The 16,986-nt window shown below is 45.4% G+C and overlaps 1 protein-coding gene across 5 annotated transcripts in view; it reads right to left on the reverse strand.

Annotated features, from left to right (window-relative positions):
- Klhl18 (kelch like family member 18) overlaps positions 1-16,986 on the reverse strand; it is an 80,474-nt gene that overhangs the window by 17,120 nt on the left and 46,368 nt on the right. For all 5 annotated transcript variants that reach the window (XM_010624333.1, XM_033762613.1, XM_033762614.1 and 2 more), the window contains 2 exons: positions 4,052-4,182; positions 1,493-1,633 (listed from right to left, as the gene is read on the reverse strand). In XM_010624333.1, coding sequence (XP_010622635.1) covers positions 1,493-1,633; positions 4,052-4,116 — 206 coding nt within the window. In that variant the 5' untranslated portion in view covers positions 4,117-4,182. The remainder of the gene's footprint in view (positions 1-1,492; positions 1,634-4,051; positions 4,183-16,986) is intronic.

The raw sequence follows: 16,986 nt of genomic DNA on the forward strand, positions 1-16,986 counted from the left end.
CTGTAGCCAGGCCCAGGGACAGAGGCAGGGACAGTAATTACCAGAGAGAAAACAGGAAGCAGGCCACACCTCTGGGGCCTGTGGCAGGGAAAAGAAACAGGAACGAGATACGGGCTTAAGTCTCAGAAGGCGTTCTGCATTGCTGAATGAAAAAATGCCAAGGACAGATTCAGAACACCAGGCTTTCTGTTTAAGCACTTATTCCCAAAATGTTACTGAGGCATGTAAAAGCTGCACTGGTTTAGAATCACCAGTCAGCATCTTTTGGAGCCTGAATCCAGTGACGGTGGTGACCTCAAAGGCCCCTAGGGGGTGCTGTTGCCCCCTCTGTGAAGGTGTGAGGATGGCAGACAGTCCTGGGAGCTCGACTTGGTCAGAAAGCTGTTCCGGTTCTACAGGAACAAAGGGGTGAAGTGGGTCTTGTCTGTGTCCTTGAACCCACAAATGAGTAGGAAAGGACAGTGTGTGCCCCACATGTCCACACAGGCACCGCTGCAGCCTGCCCCAGAAGCATCCTCAGGCAGGCACAGGCCTGGCTCTCACGCTAGTCACTACAAGGCCTCCATCTGCAAAACTGGACACAAGACCTCAAGATGAAGCCATGCACCCTGCACCCAGCGGACAAATGTCCCTGTGTCTGAGGCCCCACTTCCACGGCGGTTACGACCAGCTGCCCACACAGCAGATGCTCACGATGCCCGTCCAGTGCTGTGGGAAGGAAGGGGTCCAGAGAGCAGCTAAGTGTGTGGGACCAGAGGAGTGGTAATGGGAAGGGGAGGCCGGCTCCGAGAGGTGGGGGCTGGGCTCTGAGGGCGGAGCTGAGCCCGAGGGCTGGTCTCAGGCCAGGACCTGGCGACCACAGGATGCTGCTTGGAGGCTGGGCTTCAGAGCACTGCTACCCTGGTTTCTCTCCACCTGCCCTTCTCCTCAGGCCTCTGGTGGTGATGGCCTTCAGCTATGACTAAGAGCTCTGTGTCTTGACAGGGAGGGAGGGAGGCAGGGGGGACCTACTCAACAGGTCATGGAGAACCACAAGGCTCACGGCCACACGCTGGAAATGGGTGGGGGCATCACATAGACCATGCCCTAAAAGGGCAGAGGACTCCAGTGACAGAGGGGGACAGAGAGTTCCGGGGAAGGTCTAACGGAGGGCTGAAGTACGAAAAGTAAGATTAAGAAATCCTAGCAGAAAGGGAGATAGATGGCTAGGGAACAGCTGGAAAGCACGGAATAAATCAGGTTGGTGCTGGCGGGACTGGAGAGGGAAGACAGGAAAAGGGGCTTGTCACCCCAAGAATGACGACAGGCCGGGTAATGTGCTGTGCAAAAGGCTCATCCCCAACAGGTGGACGCTGCCCCGCACTGATTTTGAGAAATGTCACCTCTGAGAGGAAGCATCACAGAGCTGCACTCCCCTCATAAAACACAGATACACCGGGGACACCGGGGACCCAGCAGCGGATGGGGCAGCGTTCCTGCCAGGTCACCTCACCGTTCTCGGAGGAACGTGCAGCAGGCGTCTTTGATGCTTTGCAGCTGCAGGAAGTTCGCCCCAATCAGCAGCGACTGCACGTTCTGCTGGTCGATGGCCAGGTTGCCGTTGTATGCAAAGTTGATCAGAGCCTCCAGGGCACTGGAGAAAGATGCACACATGAGCAGCTCTGCAGAGAGCGGTCAGGTCCTCACTGAACGGACATGGCCACCTGAGGAGGGGGAGCCCCGCTCAGGAACCCATTTAGCCGGAGTCCTCTGAGGATCTGCCTACGTGATGTAACTACTGTACCCCTACCAGGCTGTTTTCACCACTCAAATAATTTTATAGCAGAAAATTCTGAAAAAGTAAACAATCAGCCACAAATTCACCATTGAAAATGTCATGGTGGTCATTTTCCTGGGTTCTGTTTTTTGGTACTGGGGATCGAACTCGGGACCTTGTGTTTACGAGGCAGGCGGAGGAACAACTAAGCTAAACCCCGGCCCTGCTGGGTGATATTTCAACATGGAAATATGTTATAATTTATTGTCCTATTGGTAGAGCTTATAGAGAGCCATCTTCTGCCATTTAATGCTTTGGGATTCTTATTATTGCTCTGGGATAAATTAACATCATGAGACTCTCAACATTTTTTAGTTTCCCATTCATGATGAGAATGAAATCTGAATTCCAGCCAGAGAGCAGTGAGTCCGGGCCTCTTCAGTCTGGCCTCCTTACACTTGCTCTTTCCTTTCCTTGCGCTATTCTGAGCGCATTTGCACCTCAGGGCCTCTGCACCAGCTGCGCCGTGTGGAGGGGTCTCCAGAGAAGGCGCACTTCCTTAGGTCAGCTAGGGTCTCGCCCCAATACCACCTTCCTGAGCACCCCGCTAGCACAGCCCCTCCTCCTCCGCTAGCAGCCTCACCTGCTTCATCTTCTCCCAGCCCTACCATTCATGTATTTGCCTCCAGCCTGCACATCCCTGAGGCCAGGTCACCTTTGTTAAGTAAAGCACTGGACACGTGGTGACCAGCACGGCTCCTTCAGACCCTGGCCGCAGTCAAGTCTCTCCTTCCCAGGCATGGACCTAGATTTCAGCCTGTGGCCGTCCGGAGGGGTACACACAGCCTTCTGACTCCTTCCTCTAGGTTTGCCACCAGGAGGTTAAGAGGTTAGGTAGGAGATGACTGTGAGCTACTGGGATAATCCTGGACTTGACCTCTTTGTGCTTCAATTTTCTAGTCTATCAAAGAAACATCAAAGCTGCCACATTTTAGACCTGTATTGTACACATTAACCACTTACTATTTAAATTTTTTTTCTTGGTACCAGGGATGGAACTCAGGACCTTGCATTTGCAAGGTGTGCATGGTGCCACTGAGCTAAATCCCTGGCCCTTAGTTATTTTTTTATTTTGAGAGAGGGTCTCGCTATGTGGCCCAGGCTGGCCTTGACATCATAGCAATCCTCCTGCCTCAGCCTCCACTCCCAGAAAATATTCAATGTTAAATTAAATTAAATTTAAAGATTAAGTTTTTCAGTCCCACTGGTCCCATTTCCAATGCTCAACAGTCATCTGTGGCTGCCATTCGCACAGTAGAAAGGGAGCAGTTCCACTGATGCAGAATGGAAAGCACCATCTAGACGGACAAGAAAGAATGTGAACGTGGGCAGTGATTGGAAGAGTGATTCTGCCCGCTAAAATAGCTAGTTCAGAAAAGTGCAGAGTAATACACTACCACCCAGTCCCAGTGTGAAAAAATCCTGGACTCTAGGTGCTATTGAATGTTATTTTAATAGTAGAATGAAAATACCATCAAAATTCCCTAAACAGGCTGGGGAATGGGGGATTTAGCTCAGTGGTTCCGCAGCCTGCCTGAAAGCAAGCCCTAGGACCCGAGTTCAATCCCTGGTACCAAAACAAACAAACAAACAAACCAAATATGCTTTTGCTGCATGTGGTGGCACACGCCTGTAATCCCAGCACTCTGGAGGCTGAGGCAGGAGGATCACTATGAGTTCGACACCAGCCTGGGCTACATAGTGAGTTCCAGGTCAGTCTCAACTACAGTGAGACCCTGTCTCAAACAAAACAAAACAAAACAAAAAAAGGCTGGGGAGTTGGCTCAGTGGTTTTGCCACCTGCCTCGCAAGCACAAGGACCAGAGTTTGATTCCTAGTAATAAAACAAACAAACAAACAAACAAACAAAACAAAACAAAAACCCAAAATCTAGAATGGCAGTGCACACCTTTAATCCCAACATTCTGGGAGGCTGAGGCACGAGTATTGCAAGTTCGAGCCCATCCTACAGAACTTAGTGAAATCCTGTGTCAAAATAAAAAATAAAAAAGGGCTGTGGATACAGCTCAGTGTGAAGGCCTTGAGTTCAATCCCTAGCACTGCAAAAACAAAAATCACCGCCCTTCATTTTAACCATCTTAGGTCACTGGCTGAGGTTCGAACCCTTTTCCTAACCACCTTCTCCTTGTGTGGCGCTGCTAGGCCCTCAAGCGGCCCCCACACAGCCACAGCTGTTCCAGGAAGGCAGTCCGGGACACCCCGGGATGCAGGTACCTTGGGTCCATCCCTTGCATGACAATCTCATCCTGCTTGCACTCCATCATGTCGTTGGTAAACATGGCATGGAAGTATGGGATGGATGCCGCTAGGACGATCCGGTGAGCACTGAACTTGTGGTCCCCGATCTGTGGGCAAAGTGAAACATAAAGGCAGACGTTGAAGAATGCGAACATAAAGAAGACCCTGACTGCGCCATCCAATGATTACCCCTCTGCCACTGCAGTGACACTAAGCTCGACATCAAAGCTCAGATCCAACAGACCCGTTACACCAGAACAATGGAAACAGAACATTTACCGAGGCCTTAAATGGTTAAAAATGGAAGCCTGAAAGCAGCTTGAGCGGCTTTCTTCAATGCCTCCTTCTCCACTGCTCCACCCACCCAAATACTGACCCCTTCAATACTCGACCCCAAATGTGTCTAGATTAGAAGCAGAGGGAAAGATGGACAAATTGTCCAGGATACTGGCACTCCTACCAGCGTATTCTGTAAGAAAGTAAACACAAAGTGACAGAAAGCAACAAGGAGAAACGACGCCAGACTTGAATAGAGAGCGTGCGTTTGTGTGCACATGTGCATGCGTGAGTGTGGTAGTGACCGAGGGCACAGCTGGCACTGTGGGACACCAGCAGCTCAGAGCTCTGCTAGGAAAGGAGCGGCTGGTGCTCTGCATGCCCAAAGGGACGGAGGCCAGCTCCGCCCTCAGTCTCACCCTCGCTCACTCTCGCTGGAGGAATCCCATGGAGCCCTTTCCCTTCAATAAGCTTCCCTGTCTATAGCTCCAAGCTATGCAAACATTTCACTTAGGAACTTTCTGCTCTCCGTAAGAGAACAGTCTTCTCCTGGGTTCCATATTATCAAAATGCCAGGGCAAATCATGCTTGACGTGCACATTACCCAAGGTGTCTGACTCGAGACCTGTTCCTCTGTCTTCTTTTCACTGAACTGCAGTTTATAAACTGCACACAGTCCTTCCAGAACACACACACAATCTTTCAAATGCTGAAGGATTCTTGTCAGGTGAGGCTTTCACTATATTCAGCTTGTTCTTTTGTCCTCTGCTATTTCTAAGTCTGGCCCGCACATCTCTTTGGTCCTCTCCTCAATTCTCCTGGGTCACTGCAGTACGGGAAGCTGGACAGCACATCCTGAGGATCCTGAGGACCCTCCACCCTGTCTAGCCTTCAGGGGACTGCAGGCAGCCCTGGGGACACCTGCTTTGAGACTGCAGCAGAAACCTCTAAGCCACTTTTGGATTTCTGACCCTCAGTAATTGGGAGGTGGCCGGGTATGGTGGTGCACAGCTGTAACGTCAGCACTCAGGAAGTTGAGAGGATCACTGAGTTCGAGGCCAGGCTGGACTACACGGGAGGACTCCCATCTCAAACAAGAACAACAAAATAGAAACTGTGAGGTAATAAATACTGGCTCTTTCAAGTCACCAAGTTTGGGGTAATGTTATACAGAAAATGACAATTACGACATTACTAACCTAACTCCTGTTATGGAAGATTAGGTTCAGTTCTGACACCCTTTTCATATACTACCCCACAGTCCCCTCATCTTTCTAATATGAGTAGGTCAAACTCTGGCTGACCCAATATTTAGGGTGGCATGACTAGCATTGGGCTTGGTGGCGCACGCCTGTAATCCCAGCACTTGAGAGGCTGAGGCAGAAGCCATCCTGGACTGTATAGAGATCAAAGAAAGAAAAAGAAAGGGCCGGGATTTAGCTCAGTGGTGCCGCCCCCTACCTCACAAGCCTAAAGACAAGAGTTCGATCTCCAAACCACAAAACAGAGCAAGAGTCTAGATCGATGGGAATAGTACATATAGCCAGGCCATGGCACTCGCTGTACTACGATGCACTTCCTTTTCTGGGTCATTTTTACTTTCTCTGGAGTGTGAAACCCCAGGCACCGCACCGGCACTCTCACCTGGGGGACTCCTTTTACTGATCCTTCACGGGAACCCTATTTCCTGGGTCTTCCCTTTTTATTCTCTCACTCTGCAGTGTGTCCCCTTGGCAGCGGTGGGGATGTGCACATGTGTTCAAAATGTCTTTCCCCTCAAACTGCTGCCAGCTGGTTAAACTTCTAAATTGGGAAAAAAAAATTTTTTTCCTGTCAGAATTCTTAAAATAGCATTTCAAATTAAGGCTCGAGAAATCTAATGCCATTTTTGAATAACAAGCTTTTTTCTGGAAAAATTTTTAAAAATTTTTTTGTTTTTTTGAGACAGGGTCTCACTATGTAGTTGAGACTAACCTGGAACTCACTATGCAGCCCAGGCTGGTCTCGAACTCACAGCAATCCTCCCGCCTCAGCCTCACAAGTGCTGGGATTACAGGCATGCGCCACCATGCCTGGCTTTTGGAAAAATCTTTAACATCACTTCCTTGGTAATTTTCATCACTCTAATGTATCTGGGGTTTTTTTTCCCCCTATACCTCTGCTAACACTGATGGAATAATCCAGGGTTATCTCCTCTGTTTTCCATTTCTTTCATTTGGTCTATCACCTAGGAACTTTTTAAACCATATCAGCTGATGGAATAATCCAGGGTTCTTATCTCCTCTGTTTTCCATTTCTTTCATTTGGTCTATCACCTAGGAACTTTTTAAACCATATCTTTCAATCTTTCTAGGTTGTAGGGTTATTTAGGGAGGCTATCATATTTTTAACTTCCAAGAAGTCTTTCTCTGCAGGGTTTTTTTTTTAGAATTTTGTTCACATAAAAAATTTTTTTTGTTCTCCTTTTAAGAATATGAGAGTTTCTTTAATCTTTCTTGGTATATTACACAATTAAATGCTTTTTTCACTCTTCCTTGATTTTATTGTTTCCTTTGGGTCATTCCTCTTCTATTTGTTTTGTCTTTTTTTTTTTTTTTTTTTTTTTTTTTTTTTTTTTTTTGGTACTGTGGATCAAACTTGGGACCTTGCGCTTGCGAGGCAGGTGGTGGAACCACTGAGCTAAATCCCCGGCCCCTTGTTTTATCTTTTTTTAATGTCACAGGTTTTCTTTCAATGTCTGGTGACATCTGCTTATCTGTTCATATGTTTCAAGCTGTTGAAAGCTCTACATGACTACACTTCTCAATTTTTGGACTTCTCAGCGTGATCAGGCAAGAATCTGACATTTTATTGAGGACCCCTAGAAGTTGTCACTATCTGCAGGATTTTCTCCTGGGGTTGATTTTATCAGCGTGGCACCTTTCGATCTCTAGGAATGTGTGCTGCAGACACTCTGGAAACTGGGTGGGAGAGAAAGAATGGCTGCTCTTCACTGGTAACACTAGATCTGAAAGCCTTTTCAGTTTTGCTCCATACTCCCTTCTTCCAAATGTGATAAGCCTGTATGTGGAGCCCGGCTTGAGTATCTAAGCTCCAGCTCCTCTCTTGAGATGGCAGGAGAGGGGCTAACAGTAAGGGACTGCTTTCACGCTGACTCCTGACTCATCTCCCTGAGCGGCTGCAGGGTTCTGCGGTCCAAATCCTCTTCCTTCTGTTACTCCCCAGCAGGCACTCTCAGCCCCCGCCCACTTGGTCTGGCCACACACCTCTGGGTCCAACATTCAATTGATTTCTCACTTGCTGATAGCTCCATCCTCCCTTACTATCATTTCAGTAGAGTAACAGGAGGGATTAAAGGTTAAAGTGTTATGTTCGATTTGCTATGTTTCACTGCTGAGCTTTGTTTTTTGGCCTAGAAAATCAGCAGAGGACAAAAACACAAGCTGAATATTGACCTGGTTTCCCCTTGAAAAAAACTCAGCTAAGTAGAACATAGGCTTATCCTGGGATGTGCTCGCCAAATTACATCCGTGTTCCGTGTCTGTTTAAGGGGAACAAGAAATGTGACCTTGTTGAGGTGGGGAGATTGAGCTGGGAAGGGTCTGAAGCCAGACTGAAGAATGGGTGAGGGGCAGCTGGGAAAGGTAAGAAGGTCAGCGTGGCTGTGCTCAAATCCCGGATGATCTGTCACACGGAGGAGGGCAGAGGCAGAAGGGAAAGGGAAGCAGACTTTATCATAAAGAATAAGGGCCCAACATCTAAGAACACTTAGGGGCTCTGGGCTGGTTCTAAATCAAGTGATTACTTAGGTGACCTACTAACTCCATAATCCCATGAGACTACACTGTGAAAAGCTTTTAAAATTATAAACACTCCCATTTGTAAGGTTTCATTTTTTAAATGTTTATAAATTATTTGTGTGTGTGTATTTTTTGTGGGGGCTACATAGGATCGAACTTTGGACCTTGCACTTGTGAGGCAGGCAGCAGCACTATGAGCTAAATTCCTGGATCTATAATTTAAAGTACAAATCAAATTATAAAGTCCATGAATCCTTGCTTTTCAAAATAGTCAATAATCAACAACCATCATCCTTTTATCAATTTCTGGCTTACCTGGTAACTTAGATTTAATATGATAAAATAAAATCCCAAGGGAAAAAGAATGACTGGAGTTGTGTTGATGTTGAAAAATCTTATGACATTTTACAGTAACTTCTGTTATCAGAGTATTATATGTAAATAGGTTAAAATTTTTAGTGCTAAGAACTTTTTAAAACAAAAGCAATTTCTGTTCCCTTTGTCCTCTTTACTCTCACATCTGTCCCAGAGACAATAATTTCTGCTTTATTTGAAGCAAAGTTGTTTTTAGTATTTTTCTCTAGTTTTAAAAAAATAAACTGGTTGTACTTTATTTCACTTAAGAGTAAGTAATTTCAGTTTTTAAATGTTACGTTTTTTTTTTTCTTTTCAGATAGGGTCTCACTAGCAGTATAGGCTGGCCTTGAACTTGTGGCAATCCTCCTGCCTCAGCCTCCCAAATTTTGGGATTATAGGCATATTCGGTAAAAAGTGTTAACTTTTTGGGCAGAGGATTTAACTCAGTGGTGCCACCACCTGCCTCACAAATGCAAGATCTTGAATTCGATCCCCAGAACCCAAAAAAAAAAAAAAAAAAAAAAAAAAAAACTTTAAAAAAATGAGGTGGCTGGGCATGGTGGCGAACACCTTTAATTCCAGCTTTATTTCCAGCACTCGGGAGGCTGAGACAGAAGGATTGCAAGACCAGCCCAGCCTGGGCTACATAGTGAGTTCCAGGTCAGTCTCAACTACATAGTGAGACCCTGTCTCAAAAAAGAGAGGTAGTAATTTATTGAGCTCCTTTTATATGCCACAACTGTGCCAAGTACCTGTTATGCTCACTTTCTCATTATTAAGTTTTACTAGTACATGTTTGCTGTACATACGACCTTGATCAAGGGAGGTGGTACGTCTATGTAGCATGTCTGAATCATTTTCTCATTTTAGTTTTCACAGCAACCCTTTGCAGTAGGTAGATTCTGTAACTCACATTTTACAGATGAGGAAACCAAGATTTAGAAATTAATAGTTTGCCACAGGTTCAAGGCTAGCTGCACTACACAGCAAGACTATCTTAAAGAACAAAACAAAAATTAAGTAGCATAACCGAAGTCAAGTAGTGTTATTTGAAGGAGAATAAATTATGCCTGAGTTATCTGCTAGTGGGGCTTGAAAGGGACCCAGGAGACAATGCAAATCCCAGCTTGAGTTCAAGACAACTGAGGAATTTTAAAGACGAAAAATAAAAAACCTATATGCGATTAAAATGTGTAGGGCTAAACATACATCATACAAGGGAGCAAAAGCACAACTAGGGAAATCTGAAGAAGACTGGTGGGTTTCCTTGCCATCACTGTTTTAGTGCTGAGACTGTGCTTCCTTCCATCCCTCCAGCCCAAGAGCTCTGCAAGATGTCGCCCCTGGCAGGACTCCGGTAAGAAGTGCACTTGGTCTCCTTGTGCCATTTCTTACCACTGCATGTGGCTTTGCTACGGTATCTTACAGTAAAATGTTCATTAAAAAAAGGACAGAGCAAATGGGAAATCAAAGTGTTATTTTCTTACAGGTAAATGTGAAAGGGTGAATTGTGGTTTATCTACGAAGACAAGTGGGTCCCCGGAACAATATCTAGAATTACACAGGCTCTTGCAAAGGCTGCTTTCCCCGATAATATGTAACTACACACTGTTTCAAGTCTCCCCTCTCCCCATCCCTAAGGTGGCTAGAAAACACAAACTGGTATGACAAAATTTCGAAAAAAAAAATCAGTAAGAAACCGATAACTGGCCAGAAAACTTAAGACTGTTTGGCATGCAGCTCTACCTCTAATCACACTTGTTAGATTCCCACCTCTGAAAGCCAATTCTGTACAGTATTATCAGTGAAATGGAATCAGATGGCAAATTTAAAGTCTTTGAAAGACTCAGGGTCAAAGTTTAAAGCACACTGGAAAGAAAGGAGCGCATTTATGATGCACGGGAAAAACTCTGAACAGAAAGAGCTAAAGCCATCCATGCACTCGGGAGCTGCGAGACCGGGCCAGGACCTTGTCTCCCGTGTGCCCAACCCACACCCAGTGCCCTGAGCCAGCCTCTTTACCACTGTGCGGTGATCTGTAATGAGCAGCATCTACAAAGCAAATCAGGGGCAGCCGTGTGACTTCCTAGGTACCTAGGACACCCTCGAATTCACTGCTAAGAAAAAAAAAAGCAATTCTGACTGGAAAGTCCAAACCACTTCCACTAGAACCACAGCAAAGGTGAGCTCTCATGCCGCGTGGGTTGGAGAGGGGGAGATAAAGAGCCTCTTTCTGAGCCAGGCTCCACATAACGTGAGCAGAATACTGAGACCAAAGTACTCCTGCTCGCCTGCAAGGTCCCTCCACAACTTCAATACTTGTCAGCAGTGTGGTCTGGGAAATTACAGAGGAGAAGGAATTACATGCAGGGGAGGGAGACTGGTTCTAAAGGTCAGTGAGTAACAAGTGCACACCTGTTCTAACTCCACTGTATTTGGCTTTTAAAATCACAAACAGTCAGACATGGAGGTCGACATCGGTAATCTCAGCATTCTGGGAGGCTGAGGCAGGAGGAAGTTTGAGTCTAGCCAGGACAACTCGGCAACTTGGAAAGACCCTGTCTCACAATTTTAAAAAAGGTGATGGTAGCTGGGGTCTCTTGATGCAAAGGCCCTGAGTTCAATCCTAAGTACTGAAAAAAAAGCATGAAAATACTATTCCTTTGATGAATGTTAAATATCAACATGGCCCCCATGATTCAAGTACAGATACAAAAGGGAAAAAAGTACAGATATGAAGCTAAAGGAATAGACAGGCAGTCAAGAACTCTACAGCTCACACACAGGGTTAGGAAACCAGGCAGGAATACTAAAGAAGGAATTCCAAGCTTATTGGGCCACTCTGTGGGGACAGTGCAAGCTGGCAGGGTATGGCGCCTGTGAGGACTGCAGCCAGGAGCCCAGGGTCCAGGCTGGAGGGTGTGGGAAATGGGAGAAGAGCTCAGACTCAGGAAAGACCCTGGGCTCAGACTCGCTCTGTCTGTGACTGACTGGGACAGGGAAGGGGGAAGAGAGGCAGCAAGATGACTCCAGGGTCACTGTATGACTTGACACCTGGAGATGCCACTCACATACAAAGATGAAGTCAGGGGATCAAGTGCAAGATCAAGTGAAGTTTTGGACAAGCTGACACTGAGTACCTGGGAGACATCCAAACAGAGATACCATGCAGGAAGAAGATGGAGAAATCTGGAACAGAGATAAGTCTGGATGCAACTGACACATCTGTGAATCATCTGTGCAGAAAGGACATCAAGAGCTCAGAGTGTGAAGAAAAGAGGGTGTGAGACAGTCCTGAAGAACCCCAACACCTAAAAATCACCCACTAGAGGATGGATAGGAAAAGAAAGGAAAGTATAGAAGTGAAGAAAGGAAAAGAGAAGAAAAGGAGAGAGTCTGGAAATAGAAAAGAGCGCAGGAGCAGTGGCAGCCACCAGGCAGCAAGGTGGTGGGAGCCTCCAGCTCCCACCAGCTGTTAGCTCAGTCATTCCGATGCACCTGAGCTCTCAAGACTTTTTGAGATTGAAGAGCAAAGTGAAGAATGATGGACACGAACATCATTTAACATTAACCACCAGGACCACTCCAAATTCCGGAAGTGCCAGTAGGAAAAAAGTGTCATCTTATGGAGACCCAGCTGATGTTGCTGGCCACCCTGGTCTTGCCTGGAGGCATGGATCTGTGCTGATTTGTCCCAGCCTGTCACCAGCACATGTGCAGACCTGACAGACTGTGCATTTCATTCATGGTAACAAAGAAATAAATGATGGGGCACACGGGCTCTGGCACAGACCCCAGCTACTCAGCAGCTTCTCAGAGGGGCCTCAGAACTGCAACACTAGCATCCTTACACGAAGTCACATATAAAGTCACAAAAACACCTGGCACAGCAACAGGAAATTAGCAGAGATTTGCAGAAGCTTTTGTTGTATCCACCCAAGACGGCCAGCCAGCAGAGACAAAGGCACAAGTAACTGAAATCCTCCCAAGTTCAGTCTGATGCACAGAACCATGGCAAAGAGATTAAAACTCTGCAAGTTAGGTGCAGTTCTATGACAGCTGCCCAACTTCACCCACTTTGGGCTACCAGGTTAGAATAGAGGGGTCTCAAGAGAAGCCCTGCGGATACTGGTACTCACTCTATCGGACAATATCAGAAAGTACAACACAGCACTAAAGGTCAAAATATTTACCATGGGCCGGGGATTTAGCTCAGTGGTTTCACCGCCTGCCTCGCAGGTACAAGGTCCTGATTTTGAGCCCCGGTACAAAAAAAAAATTGCCATCCTTCACCCTGTGCCCATCCTAGGGGAGCCAGCAGGCACAAGCTGCAATGGCACAAAAAAAAGGTACCAGATTCCAAGCCGGCTGTTTCATTTCTTATTTTCGTTAACCTTTCTGAACGATCTGGGCAAATCTCTTCCCTTTATAGTCCTGAGTTTCTTCATTTGTAAAATAGGGGGTTTCCCAAGAGATAATAGCTATCTTAACAGTAGCCTAACACAAATGCACAAAAGCTCCTACTTTTCTTTTGCTGGCATCTACACACCTTTGGAAAGTAAGTGCACACATACACAGAAGACCTGTCCAGCCTGCGTTCCTGTCTCTGGACCAAGGGGCACCACAAATTCTGTCCTCTATCACGGGTGGGTTAGTGTTCAATGTTCAACCAGGAAAAGCAGCGGAACAAAAATCTGAGTTGGGAGTAATCTGAGATGGGTATTCCCAAAGAAAGCAAAAGATATGCCCAGAATCGATTTCCCTTTGATGGAAAACATCTCAGTACTATTGCTCCTTCCTTACAGAAGATCACAATGCACATAATAAACAATTAAGTGCCCACCAGCACAGACAGAATACCCTTGGGATCTGTGGGGTTAAGCCGAAGCTTTTAGTCAGTCACAAGGGACACTGAAAGAGCGTAATAAATAGAAATCTATACTTTTACTAAGGCACAGATTGAGTCATAAATGCTACGAGGTTGGTGTGTAAGAATAGCCATAAAATAGAGAAGCAAAGAGCTGAGTGTGGGGGTGTCGCCCAGTCTCCAGGGGGCTAAGGCGGGAGGGTCACTGGAGATCAAGAGTCTGAGGTCAGCCTGAGCAACACTGGGATCTCTCATCTAAAATAATAAATTAAAAAAGCGGGGCAAGAGCCAGAGATTTGGCTTGGTAGTTCTGCTGCCTGCCTCAAAATAAGCGGGGGCAGCCGTGCACATCTGTAATTCCAGCACCTAGGGAGGACAATTAGGAGCATTGCAGGTGTTCGAGTCCAGTCCAGGCAATTTAGTCTTTGTCTCAAAGTGAAAAACAACGGGGTGGGGGATGAGGCCAGGCGTGGTGACACATGCCCATAACCCAGCACTTGGGGGGCTGAAGGCAAGAGAAGCGCAGTAAGTTTGAGGCCAGTCTGGGCTACACAGTGTACATAGTGAGACCCTGACTTACAAAAAATGCAGCGCGGTGGGAATAATTATGGCCAATAAGCACAGGAAAAGACGTTATCAGGAAAATACAAATCAAAACCATGGGACCATTTAACATCCAAGAGAACAGTTATTACCAAGATAATGGAAAATAAGTAAGACACACTAGCAAAGATGTGGAGATAGCAGAACCCTTGTACAGTGCTGGTGGGAACATCTGTGAAGGGGTGCATCTGCCATCCACTGTGGAAAACAGTTTGATGGTGCCTCAAAAATGTTAAAAACAAGCTGGGCGTGGTGGCTTATGACTGTAATCCCAGCACTCAGGAGGCTGAGGCAGGAGGATCACTGTGAGTTCGAGACCAGCCTGGGTTACATAGTGACTCCCAGGTCCGTCTCAAATACATAGTGAGACCCTGTCTCAAAAAAAAAAAAAAAAAAAAAAAAAAAAAAAAAAAAGTTAGAAACAGAAACCCAGGGATGGTGGGGCACACATCATCCATCCCAGCACTCCAAGACTGAGACAGGAAGTTGTGAGTTCAAGCCCAGCCTGAGCTACATAATGAGACCTTGTTTTTTAAAAAAAGTGTGTGTGTGTGTGTGTGTGTGTGTGTGTGTGTAATACAGAGATTAAAATAGGATCTAACAATTCCACTCCTAGGTAGACAACCAAAAGAATTGCAAATAGGGACTCAGACAACTAAATGACTATAGTAGCTTTTTTTGGTGGGGGGTTCTTTTGAGACAGGGTCTCACTATGTAGTTGAGACTGACCTGGAACTCACTATGTAGCCCAGGCTGGTCTGAATATAGTAGCATTACTCACAAGAGGCAAAATTGAAGAGAACCTGAGTAGCTATCATAGATGGGTGGGTAAACATGGATGAGCAAAATGTGATATAGACAGTGGAATACTGTTCAGCTTTAAAAAGGGGTAAACTCAAGGCAACGAGGAGACAAGGCTCAGGCTAAGAGAAAATATCTGCAAAAGACATATATGAAAAAGGCTATCACCCAAAATACAGAAAGAATTAAAACTCAGTAAGAAAACAACTAAATTTAGCTGGGTGTGGTGACGCACACCTGCAATCCCAGTACTTGGGAGGCTGAGGCAGGAAGATCACTGTGAGTTTGAGACCAGCCTTGGCTACATAGTGAGTTCCAGATCAGTCTCAAGTACATAGTGAGACCCTGTCTCAAAAAACAAAAAAACAAACAACAACAAGAAACCAATTAAATTTGTAAAAGGGCAAAAGAGCTACAGATACCTCACCTAAGAAAATATACATATGCCAATAAGCCTATGAAAATCTGTCATCAATAAACTGCAAATGTAAACGAGCTACCATGACACATTTATCAGGATAGCCCAAATATAAAACATTACAGACATCAAATACTGGGAAGAACATGGAATAAGACAAGTACCAAATGGTGCAATTACCTTGGAAGACAGTTTTGGGTCTTACGAAACAGAACATATTTTTACCATATGATCCAGCAATCATGCTGCTTGGTATTTACAAAGAAGAGCTCAAAATTTGTGTCCACGCATGGTGGCACATACCTGTCATCCCAGCACTCAGGAGACTGAGGCAGAAGAACTGCCGAGAGTTTGAGGCCAGCCCGGTTTACACAATGAGTTCACAACCAGCCTCGATGACACAGAAAGACCTTACTTCAGAAAACAAAAACAAAACAAATCATAACTGCCAAAACTTGGAAGCAACCAAGATATCTTTTAGTAGGTGAATGGATAAACGATGGTATATCCAGGCAGTAGAATATTAGTCTGCCCTAGAAGGAAATGCACTAACAAACCATGAAAAGAAAAGGAAGATCGCTAAACACATGTCAGTAAGCACAAGAAGCCAATCTGAAAAGGCTACTTCTGTATGATTCAAACTATATGACATTTTGGAAAAGGTAAAACTATGGAGAGAGTAGAAAGATCGGTGGCTGCCAAGGTTGGAAAAGAGTGAATTAGGGAAACACAGAGGTCTTTAGGGCAGTGAAATTGCCCTGCATGATAGTATGATGCTGGTTACACATCACTATACCAGGAGCTGACCCCAATGTAAACTGCAGACTTGGGGTGATGCTACAAGTCAACATAGGGTCACTCATTGCTCGAAGGTACCACTTGGGGCAGAATTGTTTTGATAGTGGAGGAGACTGACCATATGTGCAGATGTATAGGAAATCTCTGTAGCTTCTGCTCTTTCTGTTGTGAAACTGAAACTGCTCTAAGAAATAGGCCTATTAAAAAACGACAGACAGAAATAGGCCTATTAAAAGAAAAATGTTGGTGGGTCCTGGTGGTGCATTCCTGTAATCTTAGCACTGAGGGAGACTGAGAAAGCAGGATCACAGATTTGAGTCCCTTCTGGGCAACCTAAGTGAGACCGTATTCCACAAATAAAAATAAAAATGGGCTGGGGTGTAGCTGAGTGGCTGAACATCCCCGGGTTCCATCCCTAGTGACATACACACAAATTCCAATCTATGTCACAACACAGAGATGAACCTTTAAAACATAAGGCAGGCACAAATGGGTAACATTGTGCGATTCTTACATGAGGGGTTTAGAATAGGCAAAATTTATAGGAGTAGAGTGCAGAATATTTAGGTTTTAAAGAGGTGGGGGCAGAGGAACTGGGGAGTTATTGCTAATGGTCATTATTAAAATGTTGTATAATAGTCTTGATAGTTACACAACATTGTAAATTTATTTCATTAGATTATACACTTAAAAATGGTTATAGGTGCAAGGAGTGTGGTGGTACATGCCCGTAACCCTAATACTTTGAGAAGTTAAGGCAAGAAGATATCAAATTCTAGCCCAGCCTGGGCAACTTAGCAACTTACCAAGATCCTGCCACAAAATAAAAGATAAAAGCTAAGGCAAGACGATCTCAAGTTCAAAACCAGCATGGGCAACTTAGCAAGACTCTAATAGACAGACAGACAGACAAGATAGGTACGCAGCTCAGTGGTAAAAAGCTTGCCATCACCAAAAAAAAAAAAAAAAAAAAAAAAAATTTAAAAAAAAA

Source organism: Fukomys damarensis, unplaced genomic scaffold, assembly GCF_012274545.1.
Source record: "Fukomys damarensis isolate Sample0158 unplaced genomic scaffold, DMR_v1.0_HiC HiC_scaffold_12, whole genome shotgun sequence".
Classification (NCBI taxonomy): Eukaryota; Metazoa; Chordata; class Mammalia; order Rodentia; family Bathyergidae; genus Fukomys; species Fukomys damarensis.